This window comes from Pteropus medius, unplaced genomic scaffold (genome assembly GCF_902729225.1).
Source record: "Pteropus medius unplaced genomic scaffold, Ma_sr-lr_union100, whole genome shotgun sequence".
Lineage (NCBI taxonomy): Eukaryota > Metazoa > Chordata > Mammalia > Chiroptera > Pteropodidae > Pteropus > Pteropus medius.
The window spans coordinates 6939041-6962132 of NW_024347791.1; the positions used below are offsets into that span (position 1 = coordinate 6939041).

General features: G+C 38.9%; 1 protein-coding gene and 1 pseudogene across 4 annotated transcripts in view; both read right to left on the bottom strand.

Annotated features, from left to right (window-relative positions):
* The window catches only part of TXNRD1 (thioredoxin reductase 1), a 57750-nt gene that overhangs the window by 16446 nt on the left and 18212 nt on the right, over positions 1-23092 (bottom strand). For all 4 annotated transcript variants that reach the window (XM_039877912.1, XM_039877910.1, XM_039877913.1 and 1 more), the window contains 9 exons: positions 21382-21504; positions 19871-19943; positions 17642-17761; positions 10893-11035; positions 10362-10477; positions 8761-8986; positions 6287-6379; positions 5606-5682; positions 4247-4403 (listed from right to left, as the gene is read on the bottom strand). In XM_039877912.1, the coding sequence (XP_039733846.1) occupies positions 4247-4403; positions 5606-5682; positions 6287-6379; positions 8761-8986; positions 10362-10477; positions 10893-11035; positions 17642-17761; positions 19871-19943; positions 21382-21468 (1092 nt within the window). In that variant the 5' untranslated portion in view covers positions 21469-21504. The remainder of the gene's footprint in view (positions 1-4246; positions 4404-5605; positions 5683-6286; positions 6380-8760; positions 8987-10361; positions 10478-10892; positions 11036-17641; positions 17762-19870; positions 19944-21381; positions 21505-23092) is intronic.
* On the bottom strand, positions 21531-23000 carry LOC120614938 (10 kDa heat shock protein, mitochondrial-like; annotated as a pseudogene).

Below are 23092 nucleotides of genomic sequence, written 5' to 3' on the forward strand. Positions count from 1 at the left end.
ATGTACAGCCATGATGGTGTATTAGGGACCTTCCTGCTTTAAACAACTAGCAAACCAGACAAATATGAAACAACACTTTTTAGACATTAAACAACAGCTACCGGGCAGAACCCCGAAGAGGGTGGAGCTGCACAGAGAGAACTCTTGAGATCTGCAGAGATCTCCTGAGGTTTAGGCTGAGTACGGATCTATAATGAGCCAGAGGAGAGGACTCAAGGGTGAGGAAAGAGCCGCTGGAAAGCAGGAGGCCCCAAAATGACCAGGGCTCTTACAGGACTGAAAACAGTTCCTGTTCCTGCAGCCAGAGTAGAATTCATCATGTACAAGGAACAGGGTGGCATCCTCTAAAGGGCATCAATTGAGTAGTGAAACTAACTCTGCCCTAGGTGAAAGGTTGCTGTTGACAGACCCTAAGAAAGCTTAAAAGCAAGTTATAAAGGATAAAACTAATTCTATGTAACTTAATGGGCTGCCAGGACAAAGTCCAACCCTGTATGTATAAAGGCACTCAACAAAACCCAGTATTGAACAATGTAATGTGTACAATATTCGCACCCATATGAAGCATCCAGATGTGCAAAGAAGGAACATGTGAACCAATACCAACAGAAAAATCGACCAACAGAGACACTGAAAAGAGATGATGAACTTAGCTGAGGACATTAAAGGAGCTATTATAAATGCTTTGTATATTTGAGAAGGTAGAAAAGGAAATTTATTTTAAATAAAACTTAGAGATTAAAAAAAACTATTTGAAGCACAAACTACACAGAGTGGTAAGATTAACAGCCTAACACAGTGCAGAAGAAGAGATCCATGAACTTGAAAACATCACAGTAGGTTCTCCAAGAAAATGAAATACAGAAACAGGAGTGAAAAACTCATCTGAGACCCACGGGATAATACTGAGTGACTCAACATTCATTCCCTGGAGGCTGAGGGAGATAAAAAGGAGGAGAAGACAAAAAAAATAATTGAATGGCTGAAATTTTTGATAAAAATTATAAACAGATAAACCTAAGAACCTTGGATGAGTAGATTATAAAGAAAAGCACGTCAAGGCACGCAATCATCAAATTGCTAAAAAACAGTAAGAAAATCTTAAGAGGAACAAAGAGAAAAATGATAGCATACTTTTCTTTAGAATCTATGTAACCACAAGGTAATGGGCAAATTAAAATATTTAAAGAAACACTGTAAATCTAGAACTCCATATTCAGCAGAAATATCTTCCAAAAACATGAAGGAAAAGTAAACTTTTTTTAAAGAAAAACAAAAGCCAAGGAAATCACCATGAGCGGACATGCAATCGATAACTGTTTAAGGAAGTTCTTCAGACAAAAAAAAAAACACAGTACATTTGATGGAAATATAGATCTTCATAAAAGGTGTTTGTCCTGGGTCCCAAAACTCAGTTTCCAATGGACTTAAAGGGACTATCATGGCTTAGTCCGGGAAATGCAATACTTGTTTTAAATACTTTTATTTGTAGAGAACACTTTGCTGTTTTCACAACAATCAACTTGATGAACTTTTAGAATACAACACACTCAGAGGTTGAAGATCTATGTTCCGTGGTTCTCTATAGTTTCCACATAAAATAGTTTATATTTACCATAAAATTAGGTTAACCTATAAAGTACCACTCTAAGTAATAATAAAGATGCTAATGTTTACTACTGGTAAAAATACAAGTATTTCGAGCGTTTGAGAGCAATTCTAAAAAGATCCAACAGATGACAACTGGTCATTCTGCTGAAGTGGCCATCACACTGCCTGTGCTTTAAAGCTGATCCGTGTGTCTTATCATTTAGCTTTTTAAAGAGCTTAGTGGAATATCCATCATCTACACGCTGACTTAGCTTTATGGTCTGTTCTCTATCAGTTTTTGAAGTGATAAAAACTTTTTTTTCATTCCTTCATGTTCCCAAAATAATGGAATATTTAGTTTATTAAGTGGTAAATATTTTTAGCAACTTTGAAAATGTCTTTAGTCATTATTAAGTGTTCAAAAGTTTCATTAAAATTTTCCCACTGTATTTTCCACTTCATTTTATTTAGGAAAATTTTAAGTTATAGAGGCATTTGCAAATTGGTGGATTCTTTTAAAGTTTGGAGAGATCTATTCTCATCACCTATTCTTTTATAAGCAATAAACTGTCATGGTTAAGAGCAGTGCCTACAATCAGATCTGGACTTGCTTTATGCCTTGGCTGCCTACTAGCATTATGACCTTGAACGGTTACCTAATTTTCCTGTAGTATGTCATCAGTCCCCACAGCTATCATAAGGCTGAATGAGATAATGTTTACAAAGCACTTAGCACAGAACCAGGCACCTCAGAAGCACTGGCATGTACCTGGTCTTTGTCTCCTTTTCTCTGGCAACAAAGACTATATGATACTAAATTTTTTTTTTTTTTTGGAAGAAGGCACAAATACTCATGATTTAATGTGGTTCTCCTATAATCTCGTAACAGATATTAACTTAGCCAGGTGTTTACATTAAGCTGAATTTTTCCACAGAGAGCTGCTCCTATGTAAGACAGGTGTGGATTCTCTCGCCTTCTTAGATAGATGAGAACGTTCTCATTAATGTACGTTGGACAAAATTAAAGGGATTATGCAGTTGCTTTAAAAGAAACTTGTGCAATTCCCCCAATGACAATTAACTTAGCCATCTACTGGCATTTCAGCTTTATTTACTACATTGAAGGACAGACCAGTGAGGTTTCAAACCCAGGAACTTGAGCGGCACCTTTTTATTTTCCTGTTCAATAAAGCACCTGTCATATTACACTAAAAATAAAGGAAAAAACAAAACAAAACTAAACTAAAAGAGTCCTTCTATTTACATTAAATTCTGTTGCTGATAAAAGCTTCAGGCACTTAAGAAAGAATTTGCTCTACCTGAAAGATGCTAGAGTATAGTACTATACCCACACATGGAAAGATATGTCCAAAGTAGGTGGGCAAACCCATTAAAATTTTTTTAGGAATTTTGTGCTACAATTATTTCAAATTTATTTAGGAGCACATTTTTCCACGTGTGCCCTTTAGTTATTATTGCTATATAATAGTATCTCTTCCATTTTAGGAAACCACAAAGATTGCAGGTTAAATGCATCTCAAGCTATATTTCTAGATACTTTTTCTTGGTTTACCAGATACTAAACAACTCCAACAATGAACACAAGATCTAACTCGCTCAAGGCAGTAAATTTACTCCAAATAGTAATATGAACCAACCAACTGCTATTCCCTGGATGATCGGACAATCTGAGATTCAAAACCCTTTTTACCCTCAATCCTGTTAATTTCAAAATATAAGACTTTATCATGCTACAATTCGAACGAACCCCAGGTACATTCGAAATGCTTGTTACAAATTTTACCACCAGCATTCTTTGAAAACGGTTTTCCTTAGTCTAAATAACCTAATTCACCCCATGATAATTTATGCACAAAGAAAATGGGTAGTGACTAAAAATTCTTTATAATCTGTATTTCCAGAATCCTTTAAAAAAATACTTAGGGAGGGAACGTTGATAACAGGGAAGACTCTGCATGTGTGGAGGCAAGCGATACATGGGGAATCTCCAATCTCTGTACCTTCCTCTCAATTTTACTGTGAACCTAAAACTTCTCTTGAGAAAAAAAAAAAAGTCCTAAAAAATAGAGCATATTGATTCTTTTCTTGCCATCTAGTCCCATGAAACATACCTAAGAGTTTCCATTTCCTACACTGACTTTTAAAAAACACTTTAAAACATTAATACAACACATTCAACACGCCAAGAGAGAAAGATATTTTCAGGAAGGATGGGGGAAGAAAGTCTGAATGTTGGTTTAAGGAGCTCTACACATCGACATTATTGTCTAGATCACCAAATCCCATATAGCCTAAATAGGTGCCATAAAAAGACTACTTATTTTGGTAATAGTGAAATTGATATAAAATACAACTATTATGAGTACATAAAACATAATAGTACTGAAACTTGATTAATCAAGCTCATTTTATTGAGTGTGATTCCAAGAGAGACAATTTTCATAAGAAAGTCACAAAGGTCTAGTAGTCTTAATAATGTCTTGTTCAGAACACAGCTAATACAGCGCATCTAGGATGCCATCATCAAAATAACTCAATTATTCAAGACCTGGAAAACTTCCCAACTATCTCTAAATAGAAAACTGGGATTATTATTAAAAACAGTATCTCAGTGGGTGACAGCTATGACACTCACCTTGACAGTGGAGCCGGCATAAAGCCTCTGAGCCAGCAACCTTCCTGCCTGGATCGCTACTGGGGTGAGCTCCAGCTTCCCCTCCAGAATATCGCCAATGGCGTAGATGTAAGGCACATTGGTCTGTTCTTCATCCGTGACAGGTATTTTTCCAGTCCTGCAAATTTATTCAGGTAAAAATCATCATTAATTACCACTATTAAGTAGAACAAAATTCCCTTTCTCCCAAAGAAGCCCAAATTGTGACTCTAGCTGAGGACAATGTACTAATATATGACCAAAACAAAACAACTCAGAGGAAATAAGGGCTTACAGACAATTCTGGTGGCTATTTTAAAAATTACAGGAATAAGGAAACTACAACCCTGGAATGGGAAACTAGAACATAGTGGTTAAGAATAAGAACTCTAAATTACGATAACCAGGTCTGTTAGTTACTACCTCTGGGATCTTGGGAGAGCTATTTACCATCTCTAAGCCTCATTTTCCCTCTGTAAATAGGAATAATAATGAAAATACTAGTAAGAAGAAAAAGAACACCATCATCTACCTTGAGGGGCTGTGAGGACTGAATGAGACTGCATAAAAAACATTCAGCACAATAGTCCATGGCTCGCAGGAAGCACGGAATAAATGTTAGCTGCTAACACTATACGAAATCTGAACCTTGGATCCAATTGGAAACTAACTAGTAGGTTATAGAAAAAACGAATGAAAAAAATCCTTCTAATAGGATTAAAAAGCTCTTCTGAAGAAATGTGATTCCTACAAAGAACAGTAGCTCGCCATTACTCCCAAGAATAGGAGCTTGCCACTCAAAGCACTTTTTTTTTTACTTGCATGTAAGAAAGGCGATATTGGGAAATAGACCATGACACCCCTATAAGCGGATACCAGAGTCTCAGCTCCCCGGTGCAGGGGTACAGTCTAAAGGATTTTAACTTTTAAAATCCTTGAAGAAATAAAAGTTTTCATATTTGGCAGCTGTCACTAGAAATGTAGTGACCACTCTAGTGATCCTAAAACTTGTTTATCTTTAAACATGGCTCAAACCTACATATTTTAATGAAGCTAAAGGACATATCTGCAATTGACTGAGAGGGGTGGGGAAGGTTGGATCTTTTTCTGTATACATATAAAGAAACAAGCCAGTATATCTCTCATTTAGATTTTGAAAAGAAAAAAAAAAATAAACATGAAATATTTTGAGTGACACTGAAAGAAGACATTTTCTGAGCTTAAAAAGGGAATTCCTCAACAATGGTAAAAATTAACTTTAAAAATATAGAACTCCAATATTAATATTATAAATACCTGAAAAAGTATTCAATGAGATATAATAAAGATTTTTTTCCTTACTTTTCATTTATCTTTACTCCCACGGTTTCTAAGCCAATTTTTCTTGTGCAAGCATCTCTTCCTATTGCCAGCAATACCTGAAAAATTATTAATATATTGTGACTATTAACAAAAAGGCTTTGCATACGATATTTATTCCTATTTTTCTCTGCTTATTAAGCCAATCTCATTCACCCAGACTTGGAAAGAAATAGTTCATTAAGAAAATAATACAAGAGTTTAAACAAATTACAATCCTAAAAAAAAAAAAACCTTTGGACATGATACAGAAATCCTTATCCATTTCTTGCTAAGGAAAAGGGAGTTAACAATTCCTTAATAAACCTAGACAATTTTAAAGACCAAGATAGCATAGCCTAGGACTGAATCCAGTTATTACAAATATTAAAAGTGGTAGAGGGGAATGACAGAACAGAACATGAGACAGAGAAATTTGAGTTCATTTAAAAATGCTGATGCCTTGTTACAGCCATTTGCCAAACGATATTTTAAGTTATGGTGGAGAAAATTTGAAGCCACCCCTGTACCAAAACAAATTACAATTATCACAAGTAATAAAAATGTTTTAGAATAGGAATAGAACCAAGGGTCTTAGAAACATAGATTTTAAGCATGCAGCAAATACCCAATAAGCACATAATTTGCTTTCTAATGAATCACTGACCTGGGTCCATTCCTTACCGTATTATACTCTTCTTTGATGACTGCGTCACTATTGGTGGACTTAGCTACCACCCTGAGACGGCCTGGTGTCCCTTCTTCTATTTGTTCAATCTATAAAAGTGATAAAGTTTTACTCCACAATAAAGACATGTATCAAGGTGAATAACTGTGTCCTCCTTTTCTATCTGGTTGACCCAAAGTTAAAACACAAAATCTGTCCCATCGCCCTCACCTTAACATCATTAGGACGATATGATTCTTTTATTAATCCCTTTCTTTCTCGCTCCTAATGTTTGCGAGAGGGGCTTTCCTTCAAACGGTTCTAAACAGAATAAAATTCAGCGAGAAAGGAGAAAGGGAAAGCCAGAGAAAGCACACTACAATCGCTAAAACCAAAGCAACGACTTACTGCTTTTCCCAGGCTCCTATCTTGTAACTCCCCCACAACCACTCATCCCCTGGAGAGCCACTGCTGCCCAAATTCAGAGATTCTCTTTTGACTACAGATGTTCAGCTTGTTCACAAAGGACAGACATGGAGACAGGTCAATCTTGATACAAACGACAGCTAGAAAAGCCCTAAAAGCCACAGAAGTGTGTGGGTTTATCAGGACGAGGGGCTGTCGTCAGGTGTAAAGGATGCAGGGAGAAATGAGCGAGGCCAGATGAAGTCCAACCTAGCAGCCCACTACACACAGATGTCAGTGACGGCCTACAGGCTGGGGGACAATGCCTGAGAAACCCTATCCCCAGGAGGCTTCCACAAATGTGTAGCTGCCTTTGATGTCTGAATAATGGTCAAATCATGGTTTCTGTAAAATATTTACTGGGAGAAATCCATAAAATTGCCTGCAGTTTCTACTCTACCTTTAAAATACAACCACTCTGTATGAGAAAATTGTCAAGGCTAATTTGTTTTTCAACATCACTAAATAGTAAAGATTTCCTTCGTGAATTCCCTTCCTTTCTTATCTTAAGTCCTTTTGAACGTCCTGGAAATGTCTTTCCTGTTTAACTGAGGTAAAATCTTTGGGGAAGAGCTGGATTGGTTCACAGCTTAGATTTGCTTAAAAAGGATAAGGGCCTCATCCCACCTCTAATTCTTTCCTGCCTTACTCACTTTTTGGTTCCAGTCTGGCCTTTTCTCTATCCAGAACAATTTCTGCACTTAGAACAATTTTAATCCCCAGAGCCTTTTTGCTCAAACTACGGTCTTTGTCCAAAATGTGCTCTCTCCCTCCTCTCTGCATGAAGCTCTTCCACTCGGCCACTTTCTACCACGTCTTGTGTTTACTACCAGCCTCCGGGGACCGGAGACGCCCTGGTAACCCAAGCAAAATGTTATGTGCACAGACGCGGGTTTATTTCACTCGGGGCAGTCCACTGGGTCCTCAAAGGGGCCCACAACTCCCCAAATGTTAAGATGTTATAAGGGAAGATGTTACTTTTCCATCAATAAAGCATATACATACAGCTGTTGTTTTCTAATCACAGTCCTAATAACTTCCAGCAAATTTGCTACTTAATCCTCACAACAATATTATGAGATAGATTCATTTTAGACTTACTCTGTACCAGGTACTGTCTTTCTAAGTGTAAGGTAATGCCGTCTGCACAAGGACTGAGACAGGTGCTATTATCAGCCCAATTTTATAAAAGAAACTGAAGCTCAGAGAGGTTAAATAATTCCCCCAAAGTCGTAGAGCAAGAAACTGGCAGAACAGTACTGAGTCCAGGTCATTCAGATCCCAACACTCACACCTTATCAACGCTAAGAGATTTCACAGTCATGCAACAAAACTAAGTTAACCCACTGAGCAATTTTTAAATTGACAACTAAAATTCCCTGACTGTAACAAAACAGTCCCATCCTTACCTGCACTAAAGAAAACTATTAATGTGAGATACCCGAAGTGTTTGATTCTATCACTCTCATGTATTAAGACATTTGTGGTCATATTAACAAGTCCCAGTATGACCTGGCATATCATTCAGCCTTTTCAAAAGAAGATTAAATTAGCAAAAAAAAAAAAGGCCAGCCCGCATAACAAAATTAAATAATGGTCTCCAGGAAAGCCAGAATAATACAGTGCCTCTGTTGACTATAGTGTACACAAAAGAGAAATGTCTTATGGAAAAAGTTTTAAAATCAGTCTAGTTTTGAACTCTTATTTAAATCACTGGTACGAATGAAGCAACACAGTGTAAGAGACAAGAGAAAATAAAGGAACGCATAAAGGGAAGCATTAAACAGAAGCGAACCAAAGGTAAGAAAGTTAAGACAGAACTGAAGAAATTATTAATCTGCAAATAAGAACAGAGCTATTCAGGTGGCAGGCAGACACAAGTTTATACACCAGTATCGCACGACTGAGGAATTACAGCATCCCTAATGGTTCATGATGCTGAAAGGATGCTTCCACCACCCACCCAACTCTTTCCTGACTGTTAACATGAGTATAGAACCAACAAACTTACAGACAACCCACTTACTTTTATTGGTACAAATTGTTTTATAAACTTGACACCGTGTTCTTCCATATGTTCACCAATTTTGTTGGCCATGTCCTGGTCAAATCCTCGAAGGAGAATGGACCGCACCATAACAGTGACGTCTAAACCAATGCCAGCAAGAAATCCAGCACATTCCAAAGCGACGTAGGATGCTCCGACCACCAGGGTCTTACCCGGGCAATAAGGTAAGGAGAAAAGATCATCGCTGAAAAGAAATTTTTTTAAAAAAAGGAAGAAAGAGAAATGTTCATATGTGAATAATGACCAAATCATAGTAACTATTTTTACTCTCTGATGAAAAAGACACTTTTAAGATTTAAAACATTCAACTAGCTGCACACAGAACACACGAGACATTTTCATTATGTCTTCGCCTCTCTTTCTTTCCACCCAGTTGCTCGGGGAGTAGCGCAGTCTCCCGTGGCCACGCACGCAGACCGTGTAACTCCTGACAGCAGCCCAGCTCACAGGCGAACAAAAGGACTCGGAACCCTTTGGAACAATTCCCTACCAGCGTGTTTAATATCATACATTTGCAAACCCAAACCCCCGCCCTCACTCTTCCCACCACTCAGGACTCTATGAGGTGTTCTTCTCTGGAACACCAATTATCAACAGTGGGAAGAAGAATGGGAAGAAACTTTTGACACACTGTTTTTGTAATATAAAAGCAAGCTATAAAAAGTAAAACCTGACAAAATCTTCTAGTCGAGTGAAGAACATACAAGATGTGCTAGATATCGCAGAAGCACTGTTAGGAAATGAATTTTTTTTAATATGAGAAGGGAGCCTATTCAAGATAACAAAGAACATAACTGCTGTCTGAGCTGCTCCTATATGTGGCACAAAGGGAAAATATCATATCCCTACCCACCACACACACACACACACACAAAAGGGCCTAAAAGAGTAATTTATAACACAATCAGAAACTCCTGGGCAAAAAGCATCCAAGAGGACATATTTATCAACAATCTGCTTAATGTCTTCATGATTAAAAATACCTCCACAACAATGTTACTAGTATTATCACTTGATGGGCAAACATAAATCACGTAACAAAACCTTCCTCCTAGACTCAGTTATTTCAGAAGGTCCATATCCATGGCCACTGACCAGTCAAATGACAATGAATAGGGACTAGAGTTTGATAAACCTAATGGTCTGCATTAGTGTCCACATTACAAGTATTTAAGAATAAGGTAATGTGTGTGTGTGTGTGTGTGTGTGTGTATCATTTTATAAAATGTTTGTGAATATCCATCTGGTTTTATGTTATACATTTATACTATATACTCACATACATACATTTCAAATACAAATATAAATTTAAACATACATCCATATGTTAGCAGTAATGTTAACACTGGGTGGTGACATGACTAATGTTTATAGTTTTGAATTTTTACAATGTTCTTGTCTAAAATAATTTTTCCTTTCTCTTCTTCCCAAGCCTGCCACTTTAAGCAAAAAAAAAAAAAGTGGAGTTCTAAGAAATGGACTAAATGGGTTCGAAGAAAAAAGCAAAAGCATTAAATCCACAATGGGTTTTTCTTTCCTCCCTGCAATTTTGTCCTTACCTGCTGATGCAGTACTCTTTGTCACCAGGGATGCCCAAGTAACGCGGCCTTTCGCCAGTAGCAATGAGAAATCTCTCAGCTGAATAAATTTTTTCTCTGCCTTTGTTATTTGTTGCCTACAAAGGAACAAATGTGACAGCTTTGAGTAAGTTGTTATCCCGTAGAATTGTAAACTTTACAATTAAAAAAGGCCATTCACCACACCAATTCGATCCTTATAAAAATCTGATAATATGTAAGAGATATTAAGACTCTGAATAAGGACTTGCCCAAGGTCACAATGCTAGCAAGTGGCAGAGCCAAGACTCAAATCCAAGTAATCTGGCCCCAAACCCAGTACTCTTACCCTTTACCACACCACAAAAGAAAGCCCCATAAGATGTGATGGCAAAAATCGCCACACTGGACACTCCGGGTCACAGGGACTGTTACTTTTATTAGGATAATCACTTTCTCTTTTCCTCCCCAACCTCCAAACCACAGCTTAACACAAACAAACCAAAAAAAGCTCCTCAGGCTGTGCACCATTACCTTAATCCTATGAGGACCAATAAACTGCCCATATGCATTCTCATAGGTGACTTTCTTCTCCCGCAGAGCCACCCGGTAGCCCCAGTTCAGAGAGCCGATGTGATTCTGTACAGCTTCTGTCATTTTATCCCAGTCATGTTTAACTGCACAAGAAAAGAAGACAAAACGTTGAGCTTTTCAACTGCCTGGTAAAGATGGTTTCTCAGTAACTATTCACAGGAAATGCAAAGGGCAAGAGTTTTTAGTTAAAAAGGGCAAGTCTTTCATTTCAAGCACAAAAACCACCTTTTCACCTTCAAATAGTCTTTCCTTTTTAGAAAACTACCATAATACTAAATAATGCAAGGCTTCCTGGCAATTTTTAAGACAAAAATAACCATTCACAACTTTTCTTCTTTATCTGGAAATGAACAGAAATTTTACTTTGGATTATAAATACTGATTGCTGGGTTGACAAGGTGTGGTCAGGCCTAGGACTCTGTATTTGTAATAATCCCCGAGGGACTCTGATGTAGACAGGTTTGGCATTACCAAACTGATAACAGGGGCTGCAAACTGAGGCCCCTTGAGCCAAATCCAGCTCATCACCATTTTTATAAATAAAGTCTTATTGAAATATACCCACAATCGTTTATTTATTTATTATCTAGAGCTGCTTTCATGCTACAATGGCAGAGTTGAATCGTTGTGACAGAGACCATATGGCTCATGAAGCCTAAAATATTTACTCCCTGGTCCTTCACACAGTTTACTGACCCCTGGGCTAGACTGAAAATTTAAGAGTCTGTCTCATTGCCCCGCAAATCCTCATCTCACCAAAGACAGGAAAGTTTTTTAAAATTCTATGAAAATTAATCTTCTGAATCGAGGTACTAATATGGTATTAAATTTCAATGCATATTAAAATATTAATTAATGTCATTCATTAATAACATCAATGACTAAGAAAAACAGGATACAGATATAATATATGCTGGTGGTAGGAAGAAGGCAGGTTCTGGGGAAGCTGTGATTTGAAAAGAAGGACAAGAGAATCAACATATACTGAGAGCCTCTGTCACAGAAATGAGGAATCTGAGTTCTCAGGTTCAGGGTTAAGTAGCTCAGCAACACAAAGTGGTGAAATCAAGTCTTCGAGAGCCAACGGTCGGCCTCTGCAAGTGGGAACGACGGCACAACAACTGGTTTGTGGCATCCTAGAGAACAGATTATAGGTATTCAATTCATAGAATCATAAAATGTTAGGACTGGAGCAAATCTTGAGAGATCTGTAAAAATTCTGTTTTAAGTGCCGGCAGAAGCCACTGTGGTGGGGATGCCAAGAGGACTGGGTGCTGGGGGATGGGGGAACAGGGGATGCTGCACAGACCAGACTATGAGTCTGGCATCCACCTACCACCACTATAAAAAGAAGAGGCAGGACTCACTGTTTCTCCACCAGGAATGGAACATAATTCCATTGGCACATGTAACTCACCCCCACATGCCAATCATCTAGCTATAGCAATTACCAACACTTTACCTACCTCACTTCATATACCTCTTTTTTTAAACTAGAATATTTAAAGCAAATCCCAGACATCATCTTATTGGTGGTGATGTTGGTTTGTCATAGTGACAGGAATGCCAAGGGCCAGTGATGTTAAATATCCTTCATAACAGTTCCTTACAACTAGGAGCTGTCCAACCAAACGTGCCAATGACGCCCCCACAGAGAAACAAGGAACTAGATTACAGGGAGGCTTCACTTCTGAAATCTTATAGTTGTAGAACTACTAAGTGAATTATCTTCTGCTAATCATACAGGAGAAACCACGTTCTAAAAGACAGAGTTGAGATTAAATAATAGCACCGATAAATTCAGTTATTTCACTGATTAAACCTACTGCAAACCTTAATTCTGGTTAAAGCCTATGAGACCTCACCTGATTTCCAAACTCCTCAAACCCCATTTCCACCGAAGTCCCTTCATCCTCTGGTACAATAGGCAGCCAACCCCAGCCACCCCCAATCTCTGGTGTGATTACGCTCAGGCAGAAGGAATTTAATGGTTCCACCCATCAGTTTGGGATTCAACATCAAGCCACTCTAGCTGCTCCGATGGCCCTGACCTTGCATTCCATTCTGAGAACTGAGTTTCTGGTCTTGTAAAATCCAAATTCCTACTTTATATACTACTGGTGGTAGTTGCTGGGAGTAGTGATACGCCTGGAACCCTAGCTCTCTAGGGCTGCCTCGCCTTCTGGTAATGCCCCAAATCTTCCTCCTTCCTGCATTCCTAAATATTTCCTGGGGAGTCCACATCCCCACACTCAGCCCATCTGCTGGCATAGCCTCAACATTTCTCCAAGGCCTCTTGAGTCCCCTGGCCTGGTCTACCATTAGTAATCCAATGCTAAGCCTCTGGAAATTAGACTCTAGATGGCCAGGCAGGATTTGTGTTTCACCTGGGTGTGCCTTTCTGCCTGCCACAGCAGCTGGATCACAAGCCATCTCTCTGTTGCCCTTCAGCCCACTGCAGAGAGCCAGGCCACCCCTTTAGATTCGACAACAGTAATCAGACTAGCAGAACCACCTACGATCTTTAATATCTTCAGTGCACCTTCTCATGTGAACTTCAAAACACCTGCAGGGGCACGAACTACTTCTACTATACACACAGAAAATGAAGGATGGATGACCGGCCCGAGGCCTCAGGCTAACTCGCAGACACAGGCACACTGGATGTGAAACATCAGGCGTGACAGGAGTACACATCCCAAACTGCAAGCCCCCCATTGTGAACCAATGACCTTGCTTTCTCTGTAATGCAAATAGGATCCGAAAACTTCTCAAATGCTTAATATTTTAAAGGCACATTTAATTGAGCATAGGAGAACTCAAGTAGAGAAATCTGAAAAAATATAAATCCTATAAACCTCTCAGAAAGGACCAATTCATCCAGTTTACATGCCTGAGCTCAAGTAATTTTTTTTTTTTTAAGGCTTGAGACTCTCTCTGCACATTCTCCATTTGGAATTTGGAGCTTGGGGGAAAGGGCAGATCACAGGCTGAGTCCCTGACCTGTCGTTCCCCCATCACCAAGCAGATTTGGCTGCGCTGCCTGGCCCAGGTCCCTTTCCTCCCTCATCGCAATTAGAGTTATTTGCAGCGTCAGAGAAGACAGCCTTCCCAGAAAATTGGAACACTGTTCTTTGGTGAAGGACATGAGATTAGATGTGTTTTATTCGAAAAATGCAAAAGAAGTCTTAAGCTTTATCTGTTGGAGCAGCCTCTAGGGGTTTCTCATTTGAAAAATACACCTCCAAGTTTCTTTCCTCTTCTAAGATCTAATACATAAACGTTTGTCTAAATCCATGTAATTTCATCACAATCATTTTAGCATTAAGAGGAGGGAGGTAGTCACTGCTCCCTCAGTGGGGGGTCCTGGCAGTCAAGGCAGGCCACGCCCACGAAGCCCAGGTCTGGTACTCACAGCCAGGCCACAGCTTGCTTCGGAAGGCCCAAGGCTTAATGAGAAAAATCAGTGATCACAATAAAGAAACCACCAGGCTTTACTTGGGAGGAGTGAAGGGATGTAACTAGAAGGCACAGCTCTTCAACAGCTCTCATCAAAGTCTTGGGACTACTGCTAACCAATACCTGAGGTGGAAGGTTTAAAAAGAGAAAACTATGTATTTCTACCTTAAAATCTGGAAAAGAGGAAGAAACACAAAAAAGGTAAAGGTAAAATTAGTTGGATAAATAATTTCTGTCAGGATAGACAAATAAGACAACTGTGATTTGGTTCAAGTTTTAAAATCCCATGAAATTCAAGAATCTTCTGCTGGTTTTAAAGTAAAGATGTAACTGTGCCAGTAGTGGCTCTTTGTTACCTCAGGTCACTATATGTTTATTCGTTCCTTATTATATAATTTAGAAATAAATTCAAAATAAATAAGCATAACCAGTGCTTATTATTACGTGGCAGCTGCAGAGACGTTCTTTTGCTGGAAAGAAGATATTTCAATTCACCAAGTTTATTTCGTCGCCCACCTGATTACTGAATTTATTAAAATTACACCTAGTTGGCCTGCTAATAAAATTCACATTCGGCAGAGGTCTGTACTTATGTCTTACTTTTCTAAGATTCTAAAGACCCACTATTCCTACATTTCTAACCAAATTAAGCAATTCTGTCCCATTGACTTCACTGTGCATAAGAGTTGGTAGTTTAAAGCTAACATCAACTAGTACAACATAACAATTTGTGTACTAGACCCTACGTGAATGAATAAAAATTTTATGATGCCAAGTTATACCTCCCCAGCAATGTTCATTTACCGAGACTTAAGGGCCAGTGGCATTCACTATGAATAAGACAGGCTATGGAAATTATAATGCTGCATAAATAAAAATCTGCTTGGAACAACCTTACTTTTTCCAACAAATCCTAGACTTCTTCAGATTAATATTCTTGTTGAATGTCCTTCTTTTTAAGAGGGAACAAACTTGCTTCAAATATAAACTTCCTATAACATCTGTAAATGTTTTTCTACAACCCATTAAACGAAGAACCAAGAAAAGTGCTTGGCTGAAGCTACTCCAATTTACTGAAACTCTGATGAAACAATTAAAAAGAAGAAAGGACAGAAACTAACATTTGTCGAGTGGCAGATATTCTAATTACATTATTGTTATTTCATCCTCATCGCACAGGCGGTAAACAACAGTCAGAATCTGTGTCCCGGTCCATGTTCTGTACTAACCCACACTTTAATGGGTCAGGAAGGCTGGGGTTAGGAGCTAACCCTACATAACTGGGAAAGAAGTCCCACTGAGAACTGTGGTAAAGAGTATGTATGGAATAATTTGGGGGAAGAGGGAAAATAAAATGTGTAGTTTTATGTTTTCTTCCCAAAGGCACAGATGAAAAATGGAATATGGCCTACAGATTACATATATAACTTGCCCCTTTTGGGGAGAGCATGGTAAGGAAAGGCACACTCATAGCCATGGCAAAAACTCTCTCGTGTATGCCTGCCCCTAGAACAGCTCCTAAAGCTCTGGTCCTTTCAAAGGAGCTGCCACTGAAGCCAGCATGGCTTGGAGACGGCCCATGGTATAAACCTCATGTGCTTCAAAGTCAAAAATGCTTCAGTCTAAATCCTAGTGCCACTGATTTCTTAGCTACGAAATGGGTGACCTACTTCACCTCCTAGAACTTGTTTCCTTGTCTGACAAATGGGAGCAACAGGATCTCCCTCCAGGAACAGCAGGGTTACATATGCACTGGAACAGAGATGGAATGGAGAATAAAGGGTAATAGGAGATGATCGATCCTGACCTGCAGAACCTAAATGAATCCACATGATGCTGGCGGGAGGTTGAGATGGGGAGCTGGGGAAGACGGTAGCTTCCTGTCTGCTGCAGCTCTGGTCTTGACCCTCTCTCCCCATTTTCTTCCTGCTACTATACCCAGAGCCATGAAAAGAAGTATTTAAAAGCATCTGTTCCAACCTGCCCTCAGTAAAATCGTGCAGCTGGCAAGCTAGTCTACATGTCCCTCCTACTATCTCTCTCTCAAACCACCTGGGGTGCTCAGCCCACAGCGCCAGTCCTCACGCCCACTCCTCATACACGTTCCCCACACACGCAGGCTCCAGACACACCAGAATATTTGCTATTCTTCAAATACGTATCTCATTCGTTCTCTTTTCACTGCCTAAATGAAATGACCTTCCCTCCTCTGCTGATTGTCAAGGACACAACACCTTTTATATCACATGTTCCAATTCCACCTCCAGGTTCCCAGGGTACTTGGTTTGTACATCAATGAATCAGTATATCAACGATAAGAGAATCTGTGTACCTACATGAATTATATTATTTATCTCAATATTGTCCCAGCACAGACTCAAGTGCAAATAGTGGGCACACTACTAGTAATATTCTATAACTTCATCACAGAATTTCTAAAATGTCCACTAAGAAGTCTAATAAATTAGAAGGGAGACCCTGTTGTCAGCAGGTACATCTGCAGGCTTTCAGGAAGAGAAAGAGTATGCTCATGGCAGACGTGGTTGGTAGGCATTCAGACACGGGAGTAAATAACTTTGGAGGTGGACTATCAGTAGCTTATGTGTTAAGATTTTCCCTCAAATGTCACATACCCCATAGATCTCAAAACTAAAATCAGATAGGGGCTGGAGTGTCGTCCTTCAAGGACATAGTGACCTGGGTTACTAATTAGCCAAGAAGCTATGCCAGGCCTATTATTCTTCTAGCAGGTAACACAATCTAGTTTCTGAAGTCAACAAATTCCTCTTCAACTTTTCTAGGGCTTCTAGAGCACTCTAAATAGTTTTACTACAACAAACAATCCCCTTTTCAATAAACAAACCATCCCTCCGACCCCAAAAATATCAGCTCATGAAACAGATTTCTTTGGAGGAAGAGAAAAATGCAATGACTTCAAAGAAAAGCAAATATAATTTGTACTCCCTTATGAAACTCTATGAGAATTTATTTGTAAAAATTCTGGTTTTCTATTAAATAAAGATACTCCGAGTGCAATGCCTGTTCTAACTATAACAGCTATATAGCTACCTGACACAGGGTAACTGAAGTTATTTTTATCCATTAAAAATGTAAAGAATAAAAACAACTTCCAGGTTATTGCTAGTCTCGTAAAAATGAATGGTGTCTTGCAGTATCACAGCTCAAACCCCCAGCAGCACAAACGGAGGCACAACGCTCCCCACCCATACCCGTCTCCTCGACGGTCCAGCCGTAGTTTCGGGAGTCTCGCAGGGCCTGTCCTAACAAAGCCGCCTGGTGCATCAGTTTTTTTGGGATGCAACCCACATTCACGCATGTTCCTCCGAGACCTGCAACGACATTGAGAAATCGGTTTACAGCCTGCTTTACGATCCTTCAGAGGGAAAGGTCCGTGACTGTTACTACTCTATGAACCATCATAATTTACTTGCTTAATGTAGCCAATACCGTTTACACAAATTTATATCTAAGTCTTATGACATTTCTAAGGTCAGAGTCTTACGTACCAAACACAGTGACTAAAACAAAACATCCTAAAACAAAACAAAAATGAGATTGCCACAATTTCCACATACTTCTAAGATTCAAACATTAGCTGACTGCTGATAAAGATGCCAGAAATTGAAATTTCACTTCGTGCACAGCCCTAGACTTGGCATGAGTCTATGATGAGAACTAACTGACAAAGGGGATGTGGAGCTGGGCATAACTGGACTGCGGTGGGTCTGGAACTTCATATAAAATTTGGTGTATGTGAACGGTTTTTAAACTGCATTATTAAGGAATCCAGTCCTCTGACTGTCACGGTTAACAGTGACAAGTTCTGGAGGTGACTACGCCCCACTCTAGACTCTCTGGTTATAACCACTGTCTCCTCTCTCTATTTCAACTGAAAATCCAGACTCATAAGGCCCCGACCCCTGCCCCTCTATTCCTGGCAGATGCCAAAGCCAACCATGTAAGAGGCTTTTTCAGAGGAGAAGACAATTTTGTCTTCCCAGAAGACAAATCCTCTATTTTGCTTTATGAGGCAGATAGCAACCCCAAACCACAGACAGGTTGGGACCTGCGCAGGCCTCAATACATGAAAAGCCTTCGGCTTTCGCCGATTCTCACAAAAGGATTCGTGATCAAAAAAAAAAAAAAAGTTTACCATGGCTGAGTTTAAAGAGCATAGTGACAGCTGTCTCCGTAAGAACAAAATGTAGGCAGGTGGGGAGGTGAATAAAATGGCATGAGCATGATGAATGCAAGATGGTAGTGGACTTCACAGCTCAGGAAACATAAACCCTCTGAGGAAAATGCTACCAGTGTCACTATGGAGTGTAAGGCCAGATGGACTATGCCCATCACAAAAAGAGTGCCTGACACAAAACTGACACCTAATAAATATATGCTGAATGAATTAGAAATTGTGATACTGTCTTATCTAGACTTCCTGCTTCTTGCCTCCTAATTCCACTACCCGAAGCATCTTGATAAAATTTCCAGCTCACATTACTCTCATGCTCAAAGCCTTCCCATTAAGCTTTGATTAGATCTAAATTCCTCATCCTGGCCTACAGGGACCCACCTGTTCACTCTGACACCTGCCTTCCTCTCCAATCTTACCTCTAGCTTCTACTACCCCACACCATAACCACGAAGGACTCTTGCCTACCTCAGGGCCTTTGTATGTGCTGTTCTGTGAGATAGACAGAGAAATGATGCCTATAAGCTTCTTCAGCTTTTGGCATAGCTGGCTCATTCTTACTCTTTTGGCCTCATCTAAATGCCAACTCTTCAGAGACCTTCCTTCGTATCTTCTCAAAGCTGAACTCTTTACCCAGTTTCTCTCTATCGCACCACATAATGTTTTCAATAACACTTGTCACAATTTTGCAAAGTTCTTGCTTCTCTTTGGTCTCCCTACTAGAACATGAATAAACTCCATAAAGGCAGGAAATCCACGTCTACTGTGTTCACTGCTATATTCCCATAGCCCTGGTTCATAAAAAGTGTTCAGTAAATACTTGTTAAATAAATGAAAAATGAACACACAATTCACCAAGACTCAAAAGAAGCAAGGGCTATCTATTAAGGTGTGTGACTCCAGTTCCTGCCGAATGTAGAAGGTAGATTTAAAACAGATATTCAGAAATAAAGAGTTTAAACTTTTCATTATTAAATCCCTAAGTATACTAGGTTATAGAAATATTTAGCCAGAAATCATCATAACAGCTGTAGGGAAGGTTTTGTATTATCTTGACTCTGTGCCAAAGAACCTAACTTTTCAACATTTAACTGGAGTCCCTTTTAACTTAGCACAAATAAAAGAGGTATATGGTTTTTTTTTTTAATTTGTTTGTTTTTAATTTGAGTTTTAGGAGCCACTTAAACCAATATTAGAGAAAAACCTGCTCCTACAAATTCACTTCTAAAATATTTTAAAAGCTTACCCCATCTAGTTCCGAGAGGAGTTGGAGTAACAAAATCCAGTACCATCACCTTCTTGTTATATTTGGCTGCCTCCTAGAAAATAAAATTATTGAAATGAGTTGGAAGGGTTATCATGATAGACTGCAAGCAAGCTGTTAAAAATCCATTCTATTTTTATTAAGCTATAATGCCTAAAGCACAGCCAGTTATTAATACCTGGGCTTTTTCATATACTAGGACGATTAGCACAAATTCAAGATAAAAATTAAGTGACAGTCACAAGAGCAGCTTTAAAAAATTTGCAGATTATAGTTGTGAAATTGTCCATCGACTGGAAACCCTAGAATCTTCTTATATAATTCCACTCCAACAGTAATAAATTAAGCAATAATCTGAAAAACATATGCCCATTTCTAAGCAAGGGGTAAGCAGCCAGCAAAACAGATTTACTAACAGTCAACAAGCCCTGGATTCAGCCTATGTCCTATAAGGCAATATTTTTTAAGTATTTTTAAGTTTTATTTCAGTTTCCACACAGAATATTAGAGAAGTTTTTCTTCTGAAACTGTCAGATTTCCTTAAATTTTCAAGTGTGGAGTCAATGACAAAGTTGTTGGTGTCTACAAGGTTTCCAAATCTATTCTAGGAGAGTGATGACAACAGTCAGAAGTTCACTGTGCAGAGGACCCCTCATCTTTCTCAGAGAATACGCTTTGTGTGCTGGTGACCAGACCTCCAAAAGTTATCTGAAAGGACTGAGGCTATGTGTCCTTCAAAACCACCATCGTGACAGTAAAATACATGTATTTGGATTAGTCCTGAGTCCTTTACAGCAAAGCACTGCTTGACAATGAACATTGGCCTGCTCCCCATTTGAGCAGCTTCATTTGAATCTACGTTTACTGATTCACCATAAGCTACACCTTAGGGGTGTATAAGCACCTCATCTTTCACAAGAAACTCCTCAGGAAGAGTTCCAGGGGCCCCTTCGCGCATGGAAAATGTATCCCAGTTCCTGGCCAGGGGCCTCACTCCTAACCTCCTGTTTATATATTCTCTACCCATCACCCCCAGCACACAGAGTTAGTGTTTTTCTCTTAGCTCACTTGATACACACAGGAGGCAAATGATCTTTACCAAGTTTAAGAAATCCAACTGCTCTCCACATTTCTATTGAGGAGGAGCTGTTGTGAATAGGGGAAATTATCACAGTGAGGAAAAAAACAAATATTAATATTTATAAAAAATTAAAAATATATTTATTTAATTTCAAACCATTTCCGTACAACCACCTCATTATCTTTGAAAAAACAAACAAACCTAAATGAATGAAAATGTGTCCCAAAATACTGCGTCCAGTACTTTCATCCAAAGAACATATAGTTCGACCTGGAAAAATGGTATATGAAGTGGTGGTCCCATAACGTGTCCTATCCAAGTTAATGTGCAAAAAGGCACATGAGTGGCTCAAACAAATCCCACAGAGAACCTGGAGAACTGTCGCAACCCAGAAACACACGAAGAGCCTTGCCTTAGCAGCTGCCAATCCTCCTGAGCCCCCTCCAATGATGATGAGGTCATAATCATAGGACTCAGGTTGATCCTCAGAGCCATTCATTGTCAGTAGCTTTTGAAGTCTGCCCTCTTGATAAGCCTAAAAAAAGAAAAACAATGAGAGGGAAAAGAATTTAACTTAAAAGCAGCAATGTCCAAAGAGCTTTTTTTTTTTCATTTATACATTTTTATTTGGAAATGTTTATATCAGTACAGTGAAAATAAATTTTAAGAGACTTTGAATGCCGTTAGTTTTGGATATCATTAATTTATCATAAAAGAGACATGGAAATTATTTACATGATGAGATTTCAGAACTTCAGTGGAATGGGCAGCAGCTTCACAGGGTGCCATTTCAATAGTGATTTATTTCAGTCTACATACTTTCCGAGGATGTTGCCATCTCTAAATAAGAAAAAGTCCTTGTCATCTAAACTACTTTGGTGCCTCCATAAAGTTGTCTCCAATTTTAACGCTAACTGGTTGAATCTCTCCACCCTTTCCTTTAGAGCCCCATACAACAGCTACTGTTGCTTGCAAACTTTTCCTTGAGATTTTTCTGGAAGCACAATGCCTCCTTTGGTTACAGTTTCCGCAGCACCCCTTCCAACGAATACTCGGTCAAGAGGGGAAGAAACTTTCTAAATGCCTGTCCTGCCTGGGCCCGTGGGTCTCTGGCACACGCAGGATTCACCATGACTTTTCCAGAAGAGGTTTTTGAGAAAACCTTTCCTTAAAGAAAAGCAAAAGAAATTTGCCAGAAAAAAAAAAAAATGTGGTCTGATTTCTATCACAATACACAAACAGAAATGTGCGACTTTATCGCATCGCAGATAACTACTTTGAAGTGTTCCTAAAGTACTTTCACATAAGTAAGGTCTTGATGGCCCAACAAAATCAACTTCGGCCTAAATTAAGTTTGATCAGCCCTTTCTTCCTGGAACTTTTAAACCGGGTTCTAAATTAGGTTTGTAAAACATCTGTACCATATGTTTTTAAGCCATCAATACAACTTGGCAATCATCTTTACTTTCTAGTCAAAGGTAGAAAATAATGAGTGGACTAAGGTCTCAGATTAAGGTAGGGGCCTGGTAAATAGCAACTGAAAGAGATTAGCCAGATAGTTACAACTTTTCTGCACTGTTGAGGTAAGGCATAAAATCAAGAAATTCAAAACAAAATCATTAACTGACATACACCTGCTTGAAAAGTTAAATGTAAAAGTCCCTGCTTTTGCAGTGCATTTTAAATAAGCAAGAAAAAAGGAAAGTGGGCACTCTGTAAAACTCATTTTTTTAATCTACTTATGCACGAAGCATCCTGTTATATTTAGTATTTAGTTTCCTTGTACTTGTGATGTGACAGGCTTTATAAGGGTTAGACTTCTCAGTTTAAATCATCATTTCGTTCCCTTAGTATTTACACCCATTAGTTACATTTCATATTAGCTTTGAACACTTTTGGTGATATATTTAACATTACCTTTTATTAAAACAAAAATCTGTGCTAAGATGAGATAATGACTAAAAAAGTTAATACGCACCAAAAAATTTTTTCTAAAAATCAAGTTTTAACCTTAATTTTAAAAAAGCTCCCAAACTTACCAGCCTAGACTGTACATTTTTTTTCTCCTGACTACCATCAGATGTGGGGGATGAAAGGCAGAGCTTAGGGTCAGCAGAACAGGA